We start from the raw sequence: 10587 nt of genomic DNA on the forward strand, positions 1-10587 counted from the left end.
GCTGCAATCTCTCGGCCATACAGCGGCAAGACGACTTCGGGTTCCTGCTCAACATTATCGGTCATCAATTTCAGCAGATCACCGATAAGGGCCGAAAATTGATTGCTCAAAAAGAGTTTCTCCGTGTAAACACGGAGAGCCTCCCCCTGAGCAACCACGGCAGCCGCCTCCCTCTGTTTCGACCGCTCTCTCTGGATGATGAGCTGGTCTTTGGCACGCTGGGCTTCATCCTGAGCCGAGATCATAGCGGCCCTTGCCCTCTCAAAGTCTGCCCGAGCCTGTTCGGCCTGGTGACGAGCAGCATTCAAATTCCTCTGCATCTCATCATAATCGCTGGACGCTTTAGAGAGTTCAACTGTGACGAGTTTGCAGAGCATATTGTTCCTCTGAAAATGGAAAAAGGAAAAAGTCAACAGAGGGGCCACAAAAAAAAATATAGGAAAGAAGCAAAGCCAGAAAATCAAGAAGAAAATTCACCTCTACAAAGTCCTTTGGCCATAAAAAGGGCTCAGAGATATGTTCCGAAGTGGCCGTAACCACTCCTGATCCATAACCCCCCTGGATGGGGGTCGATCCCGGCTTTTTTGGATCCGAAGACTAACTCGAAGAGGTCTTCTGCCTCTTCGGATTCTTCTCGGCATCAGACGCCGAGCTGGTGGTTTTCTGTTTCTCCGGCTCCTTTGATTCGGAGGATTTGCGACCAAGCTTGCTTAGCATGTTCACTGCCAAAAAGCAAGAAAACAAAGTTAGTTTTCGCCGCTAAAGCAGTAAAGCATAAAAAAGAAATCCTCACCCTCAGTCTCTTCGTCCGAAGACGAGGAGTCGAACACGAAGTCACCCTTGACGAGCTCAGATTCCAAATACTGTTTCCTAATCATGGGAATCTTATTGAGCCCGCCCTCGAGCTCGTCCAACGGTTCTACCCGAGGATGAGGAATTACGGACTTCGGCCCTCTCCAGGAAAAGTCCGGAGCCGCTGTCCTATTGTAAAAAAAGAAGCGATTTTGCCACTTCGGCCACTTCGTTTTACAAAAGGCCCTAAAGGGCTGAAAAGGGATCAAGTAAAACCAAGACCCCTTCCTCTTAAATTGAAAGAATTTAAGGATCGCCTTCAAAGACAGATCCTTTTCTAGTCTACGCAGCTCGGCAGCAAAGGCCGATAAGTGCCTCCAAGAATTTGGAGTCACCTGACCTAAAGGAAGTTGGAAAAAATCAAGAAGCTCTACAAAGGCGGGGGGAAGAGGGAAACGAAGCCCGCATTCTAAGCAGGCTTCGTAAACGGTGGCATAACCCTCCGGCGGCGAGTTAGCCCTATGAGTGTCGTCGGGAATCACCACTAACCCCCCAGGAAGAAAATATTTTCTGTGTAAGGATATCACAGTATCCTTACTCAAAATGCTGTGAAAATATTCTACCGTCTTCTCCCCGGACTTTTTCCGGCCAGAAGATCCCTTACCCCCCTTCCTACCACTACCTGATTCAGAAACAGTTTCAGAAGAAGAAGACATGATTCTTACTCTTTGATGGTCGAAAGTCTCTGAAGAAATTCTTGAAGAAGCGGAAGAAAATTTTACGAAAAAGAGAGAGAATGCAGAAGAAATAATCGCAAAAGTGTTCCAATGATGAAGAAAGGAAATATTTATCAGATTCGCAGAGGCGTTTCAAATTCGTCGCACCGTTTCAAATCCCACTTTTTCTGGATTCTCTGGCCGGATTTGCTGTCACATTTAATGCAGATACGTGCAGAGCACGTCCCCTGACGTCAGCCTCCCCCTTACACTTATCCAAAATGCCGAAGTGATTCACTTCGCTTTTCGGGGGGGGGGTGGTGATGGGATACGAACTAAACAACTAAACAATAATTGCGAGCCCAATAGCAGTGACGGCCCATCAGCCCAAAACCCAAGAAAGAGTATCAGTTCGGCACAACCAAAGAGTTCGGTCACAGCCTATAGCTCGGTAAAAGCCGACCAATCGAGCTCAACTCTCAGATCGGCAAAAGCTGATCGGCAAAGTTCAGCAGTTCGGTCTCAGTATTCGACCGAACAAGGAGATAGTGGACCCATGCAGGATCTCCACGACCTCCATTACACCCACGATCTATTTAGTGGTATTAAGCAGTTATCAACCCCCCTACCAGGGCTGCAAACCACGATCTTAGTTCGAATGTATAAATAGAACTTAGATCAGATAGACCAGGGTTAAGTTCTCTAGATCCTGAATCTCATATAGCAAATCAGTATTGTAATCTGTAAGCTAGATCAAGCAATACAAATTTGCCCTCTATTCTTCCCGTGGACGTAGATTTACCTCAGTAAATCGAACCACGTAATTTTCAGTGTTGTGATCTTCATTTATTACTTGCATTTATTCCCATCAAAAATTCGCTAAATCATCAACCACCTTTATCACCTTCTTGCTTACCCCAAAAAAAGCGCCTCTGTAGAAGGATGATGCGTGCTGCTACTTTTTTTGGGCATTCGGAAGAGACTAAGGTAATACAACGGGAGGTTAGACAAAACTGCTTTGACGAGGACCAACCGACCCGCTTTCGAGAGAGTTCTTGCCTTCCAAAGTGCTAATCTTCTTTCTACTTTCTCGATGATTGGTTTCCATGTTTGGGCCTTATGAGGGCTTGCTCCAAGGGGAATGCCAAGGTAAATAAGTGGCAGCTTGGAGACGCCACACTCTTCTTCAATCCAACTTTCCTCGCAGTTCAACGGGATAAGCGTGGACTTTCCATAATTGATCTTGAGACCTGACATCAAGCCAAAACATTGCAAAGACTTCTTGTAGTTGCCAATGATCTCTGTATTCGCAGGAGCAAAGATAATTGTATCATCGGCAAACTGTAGGTGGGTTATTGGGACATGGTTTGCTCCAACAGTGATCCCCTTTAGAATCCCAAGTTCTCTGCCTCTAAGAATAACCAACCCTGTTGAAAGTTTCTGCAATCAAGAGAAAAAGAAAAGGAAACAGAGGATCTCCATGCCGTAGACCTCTCTGTAAATTGAACGGCGAAGTAGGTGATCGATCCATTAACAAGAATGGACATCGATGCAGTTCTCACGCACTCCATAATCCAGTTGGTCCATTTATCTCCAAATCCCATGCCAAACAAAGTCTCTTCAAGGAAGTCCCACCTGACTGTGTGTCATAAGCCTTTTGGAAGTCCAATTTCAGAATAGCCATTTTTGTTTTGATTTCTTGGCCCACCATTCAACTTCATTAGCTCCAGAATCTGCCTATCTTTGACAAGGGCAGCTTGTGTTTCTCCTATCAAGTCTGGAAGAACTTTTGATAATCTTTTTGCCAAATTTTAGTTAAAATGGAGAGAGAGTCAAGTAAGTGACATCGTAAGGTAGATAAGAGTCTTATCTACATTATTCTCTCACTTACTTTATTTTTTCTTCACTCTAACTATTTATTATCATTTTTTCAAAACGAGTGCAGAAAATGAAATGACTCAACTACCGTAGAACGGAGGGAATATATGATACTGGATTTAGCGGATTACGAATTCGATATTATTATATAAATATAAATGATAATCTTACCTGTTGATATCAAATTACTATAAGCTAAATTTAACTGCAGAAGAGTAGTTAAAGTTTTGATTCTAAAAAATTAGAAAAATTAAAAGTTTATGAGTTAAGATGTCGCACTACCTAGTGAACTATTCCAAATTAACAAAACCGTGATTGAAAATTAACAAATTTTATCAATTAACTTGGGCCTTGTTTCAGCCCATTACTGGTCTAGATTGTTAACCTGCTGAGTTTATCCGAGTTATGGGCTTCAGACATTGGGCCCGTCTACTTTTTTGATATGCATAAGCAATTTTGTTTTTATATAATTATTTTATAATTGTTGCCAACAAGGAGCCCCCATAAATAGCAACCGAAAAAGTAAATTAAGTAATTTACATGACTTTCATATTATTAGTTGGCATGCACATTTTAGTAATTAATCTTGTTATCAAATATGGAGGCACAAAGTGACCGAGACAATCTATTGTATACAGTACATTTTAAAATTGGAAATGTTATACGTATTTTATAATTAGGGCACTCTTGCTCTTTCCATATCTTGTTAAAGTACACGTGTCGAAGTGAAGTTAACAAGAGTTAAATCTACAAACCCTAAATTTGAATATTAATTAAGTCATTATAATAATAAATTAAGGAATGGACAATAACCGAACATTTGGGGTTGAGCTTTTAGGACACATTAGATACCCCTCATGTCCCCGCACAACGTGTGCCTTGTTCTAATCTCATAATCGTTTATTACTTGAAAAAAACATAATTAATTAGGCATTAACATAAACGTTAATGCAAATTATTGGAATACAATTATTTCCTATATTATTTTATTCACGACAGTTGATGTTTTTCAACCAGCTCCAAAAATGACATTCCCAGCCACATTGTTTTCTATATTTTTATGCAAATAAATCAAAATAGTCTATATGTGTTCAAAGTCCTATATAATGGATAATATATAGATGAAACATGAAGTATATAATATTGAGTAACTAAATAGAATTGCGTGAAGGGTCACGTGGATTGAGAGCATTGTGTTGGATCCAATTTGACCGGCTTAATTTGGAATAACCGTTTGTCAACAAAATGAGACGCTATAATTGAAGTATTCTTCATTTCATATTTTTTCCTTATAATTATAATATTTTAAATCAAAAGTAAGCTCAAAGCACCAGAAAAAAAAAACAATTCACAGGCTTGCTGCCACTGCCAGTATATAATTTTGTTTCATTAGCGTATATCATAGTAATAATTAGGGCCCCCACAATGGGGCGCCCGATGGCACGCCTGATGGCGGCCATCGTCCTCGGGCGCGGACGATGCCTCTATTGTGGGTGCCTGCCATCGTCCGCGCCCCACACCCGATGCATCGTCCGCGGAAGAAGCGCGGACGATGGCCTATCGTCCGGGCCATCGGACGCCCCATTGTGGGCTCGACGGATGATGGGCGCGGACGATGGCCTATAGTCCGCGCCATCGGGAGCCCCATTGTGAGCTCGGCGGACGATGGGTGCGGACGATGGCCTATAGTCCGCGCCATCGGACGCCCCATTTTGGGCTCGGCGGACGATGGGCGCGGATGATGGCACGCGTTTTTGATTTTCTGTATAAATACCCCTACCCCACCTTCATTTGTAACATTTCATTTCACTATTCCACTCTCGAAACTCACATTTACTAAGAAATGGATTCAAGTCTCAATAGTCCGATGTTTGGTGAGGCGCGTTGGCCGGGTACAGAACCCGACGAATATCGGCCGTTCGACGCCAACACGTAGTACGATCCCGAATTCAGTACGGAATCGTACGGTTTGGATGAGATGGAGCCGTCTCCAAGCCAACTTGAATCGTGTAACTTTTGTGTAATTAATGCAATCTTCGTCGGTTTTTAGTTACTCGTTCTGTTTTTTAATTAGTTTGCATTATATATTTGAAAATATTTAAATTAATTAACAAAACAATAATAAAAGATATATGGCGCACCTTAGGGCGCCCCATTGGAGGTGGGGGTAGGAGGATAAAATTGATGACGTGGCGCGCCTTAGGGCGTCCCATTGTGGATGACCTTAAATTAACAAAACCTTAATTATGGGTTTATAATGTTTACATGTCAGTATTTCAGTACATTATTATCACTAATTATGCTATGCCATTGCAAAATTTTCCGATCGTATAAAAAAGAAATATCATAAGTGTTTTGTGAGTGAGATTTCCTTATTATCGTAATAAGATGTTATACAACAAGACAGGGTTGTGCAAGCCGCCGAAGAGTGGGCCCAAATCGATAAGTGCAAGCACTTAACTTAATTAACTAGGATTTTAGTAAGTCTAACTAGGCAAAAACTAATATAATAAAAATCAATATGGGATGAGGCAATGTGCAAAGTTAAGCTACATGTGCAATAAATTTTAACTTTTTCTTTACAAAAGTCACTAAGACAAGGGAAACCAGGCACCAGCATGTAATATGGCTTTTAATTAATTAATTTCTCTATGTTTTTTTAGTCAATTGCATCATCATAAGAATATTCTATATATACATATACTATAGGATTGGACATGCACACACAAAATAAGCATGTGTTCGTTATAGTTCATTAATTGGGACAGTATTGTTTATATATGAACAAAACTAAATAAAATTCGAGACACAGGTCACTTAATTTACATGTGTTGAAATTTTTTAATAAATAGTCAAAATTAAGGCGCAAAAATCGCCATTAAATTGAAAAAAAGTTTGTCATATAGTAGTACATCTTAATATTACTCTCTCTTTCTCACAATATGAATCATATTTGGTTTGAACATGAATTTTAAGAAATATAAAGAAAAGAAAAGTGGGTTAATAAGTTAATCGAATATGAGTCTCGTTTATATATACTCCCTCCGTCAGCCATTAGGAGTCCCGGTTTACCATTTTAGTCCGTCCGCCATTTAGAGTCCCGGTTCACTTTTACTACAAATGGTAGGTACACATCACTTTCCACTTACTCATTTCACTCACATTCTATTATAAAACTAATATATAAAAATGGGTCTCACGCTCCACTATCTTTTCAAACCCACTTTCCTTTATATTTCTTAAAACCCATGCCAAACTCAAATAAGACTCCTAATGGCGGACGAAGAGAGTATTAGTTTTATAATAAAATGTTAGTGGATTAAGTTAGTGTAACGTGGGACCTACTTACCATTTATTATAAAATAAAATAGGACTATTAGTGGGACATACAGAAATGACAAAATAAGACTTTTACTGTGAAACAAAAGGAGTATGTTGTTTTATGTGCTACTATTTTCATTCCTTAATTTAAGTTGAGAAATCAATGAAGATTCTATTTGAGACGTAGATAGTGTATCTAGAAATTACCAAATAATTAATTATTTTTTCCAAATTGTATTTCCAGCTTTTAATTACTCCCAAATTAAACTTTTGGTGTACAATTATGGGAAATGTCTGAAAATCCCAAGTTAGATATGGCGGAGGTTCCTACATCGACCTAGTATTCCCTCAACACACACCCTATAATTACGTAGATGCATATACTATATTTGGAAAAAGTGGTATTTTTCTGGGAAAAGTAATCCATGTTATATATAGCATCAGATCTTGGTTGATTCCGAACCAAATTATCAATAATAAATTACCAAATTCTTTAATTAGTGCTAGCTGCAAAAGTATATTGATAAGCTAGCTCAAACCAAACATACACGAAAAGATCTTATTTTAATCCCAATAATTAATTTTATCTGACTATGTATTTTATTATATATTCTTCAAGCTTGAAAACAAACAGCTAACTAGGACAGAAAAATCTGCGTACAAGCCATAGTCGGTTTCACATTTGTATATTTAATTTGTCCTTTGCTTTCTGGTCTAATCTTTCTCTTTAAATATTTACGAATATGTGAGAAACTAGGACTCATGTCTCTGCTTAACACCAGAAGAATTATATTTGGGCAGATATTCTAGATTTTTCTTTCTTTTTATTTATTTATCATGCATTCATGATTCCTTCTTCACATGCCCCAAACCCTAGAACTTTTATGTCCTTTTTTTTTTATTTGACATCACCTCAATTCTTTCACATATGTACATAACCTCCGTTCTTTGAATTTCAATTTTCAACCATCTCGAGTTAGAGTTATAGTTACAACTCACACCCTTCCATATACGCGAACCAGAGGTGGAACGCAACTTCCATATGTTTGGATAATGCGTGTGAGTTGTAACTTGGAGTAATAAATTTCTGTAAAGTACTACTATATCGCTTATATCCTTTTTTGAGTGCTTTAGCTGAAATCTACACGTCCTAAGTTGTTATTGAGATCACCGAATTTACAATTTTATATACAAATCAAAGCCGATCGAGATATAAATCAATCAAGTTTTAAATTTTTTAGTATAATATATAAATTACTCTATACTATTAGCTAGCATTGCTTCATATGTTGAGACGATTGAATGCAAAATCATATTCGTGCGTAAATTAATATATTACTACTAAGTACTATTATATAAATATAACGGATAGTAAATACAAGTCAAAGAAAGATAAGAAGTTTTGTCTGAAAATATAAGTATGCAACTGCCCACAAGTATGTACTAAAAGCACCGGCAGCCATCATCATACTTCCTAGCAGAAATTAAATTATTGTATATTCTAATATATATATATATATATATATATATATATATATATATATATATATATATATATATATATATATATATATATATATATATATGCACCTAAATGATAGGATAGGAGGGATCAGGTTTAAATTAGATGTGTGTGTGTGTGTTTTACTCTTTTTTGAATTTGTAGCACTTTCAATCAACGCATTAAGGAGACAAAGAAAAACTTATGAAGAAGTGGAGGGATTCTTTAATGATTAATGGCAATATCAACGTGCATGCACCTCAAAAAGGAAAAAAAACTACTTTATGTTTGGCTTTAATCTTAAATTCGGTAGTATGTAAATTATTGATGGTATTGCATTTTTATTGTCATGCAGAAATAGATGTGACAATTTAGCATAGATCTCGTATAGGATTTCCTTATTAAATTATTTTGTATGTGCGTGTTTGTCTTGCATTAGATTGGATATCGCTTTAATTAATATATTCAGTACACGGTTGGGTAGAAAATTAATAGTAGCAATTTATACATAAGTAGAGAATAAAAAACATATTTATTAACAAAATATTACTATACAGGTATAGATAATTTAGAGGACAGTACTTAATTAGTTTTAAATTTCCAAAGAAAGTATAAGACGATAAAAAGTAAAAAAAATGAACAGTTTCTTTAGCAAATGTTAAATTAATACTGCAATACATAGTATAATGTCCATTGCCATCCATCAACTATTTATAATTATTAATTATGGGATCAGTTTCTTGTTAACACACTAAAATTCAGTTTTATTCGATCAATTTCACATGTATATGTATTAATCCTACTACTATAGTAAATCAATTAAGCACAATTCCTAACATTGCTTCGTTATTCAAGGAATTTATCTCCCTAGACATTGGGAAGCAAGGAATTAATGCCTGATAATTAAAATAAAGTCTATAGAGATCTCATGGATGTTACGATGATTATTATAAAAAAATGCATCGTTTTACTAGATTGATGAAACTTCAATGTTTGCGGCTATTATTAACCTGCAAATGTTTCAAAAGAAGGCTTCAAAATTGAGGTGTGTTTTTCCGACAACATTATAAATATAAGGTAAATATTGAAATCCGGCCCGTTCACACAAATCGCACACGAGCTGATAGTCTGATACACATTAGGTTAATTATTAAAATTTATTATCAATTTATATACATTCAACTCAATTAAGACATTAGTAGTTCACTTGATTGATTCGTGTGGACATTAATATAGTATTTGAGTTCTTGAGATTAGAATTGAAGACGTTATTTTATTTTATTTTAATCGGGCAGACGATTTTAGTTTTTAGAGTTATTGTTGAAACCTTTTTTAATTTTACGTTTACATGAAATGTCAAATTTTATTTGTGCGGGCGAACTTGCAATTTTCGGCCACATTAATTTCATGGTGAAAATAGGAAATCACAAAAGAATTTATATGTACCAATCTCAACTCTTTCAGGTGAAAATCACACGAAACTATGATTTCAAATTTTAAACGTGGCCACGTATTGCAGGAAATTCCAAATTTTTATTTGCCTAATTAAATAGTCTAAAATAGTGAGTTATCGGGATAAAGCAGATTTAACTAAATAATTATAAAGTTTAAAGATTATATTTCATTGGGATTGTTTAAAAAATCTTGCTATCAGCGAATGTATAATGCAACTGCATATACAGCGAAGGAGATGCATTAAGCGTATATCTCAAAAGACTAAAAATAATTCCCCAACTCTGAGTTTAAAAATGTGTTGATTTGAACTATTTCTATATTAGAATCTCATAATCTATAAGGTGCGAACAAAAAGGCGAATTAAATTATTTTAGGGCACGAAGATATACTCCCACCGACCAATAGATGTCTCATAAGTGAAATTTGTGAGTCTTACTTTCATAATTAGTTTCACAATAATTGTGATATGTGAGTATAATAAGTTAGTATAATGAAAAGTCCTCTTACTAAACATAATAAAAGTGAAATTAGACATTTAATGAAGACTGAATGAGTATTGTTTTTTGAAGTACGAAGATCTCATTGATAATAAATAACCTAAATACACCTGAGTTGTAAGATTGTAAATTGGTTTAATATCTAGACTTTTGTCGAATAAAAGTTTAGTCATATTTAGGACATAATGTCAAATGGTGTCTCGAACCAATTATAATTATATAATTATTTTCTATCTATTTTTTCTCTCTTTCTTCAGTTATAACTGGCTGGACACACCACGTGAGTTGTGTCCGGTGCAAATTTTTACTAAGAAGAAAAATGAGAAGGGAATTATAGTAAGCAACTTCAAGACGAAGGCAATGGCAAAAGAGACATTTCCGCTACAAACACCTCTTCCTCCTCCCCTTTAAATTCACTACACACCAT

At 36.5% G+C, this 10587-nt stretch overlaps 1 protein-coding gene across 1 annotated transcript; it reads right to left on the minus strand.

Moving 5' to 3' along the window:
• Positions 1-2420: 2420 nt before the first annotated feature.
• LOC121749153 lies at positions 2421-3112 on the minus strand. The gene is made up of 2 exons (XM_042143749.1): positions 2993-3112; positions 2421-2948 (listed from the first exon to the last, which is right to left on the minus strand). Exons 1-2 carry the CDS (start codon positions 3110-3112, stop codon positions 2421-2423), a joined length of 648 nt encoding a protein of 215 aa, XP_041999683.1.
• Between the last annotated feature and the right edge of the window lie 7475 nt (positions 3113-10587).

This window comes from Salvia splendens, chromosome 9 (genome assembly GCF_004379255.2).
Source record: "Salvia splendens isolate huo1 chromosome 9, SspV2, whole genome shotgun sequence".
Taxonomy (NCBI): Eukaryota; Viridiplantae; Streptophyta; class Magnoliopsida; order Lamiales; family Lamiaceae; genus Salvia; species Salvia splendens.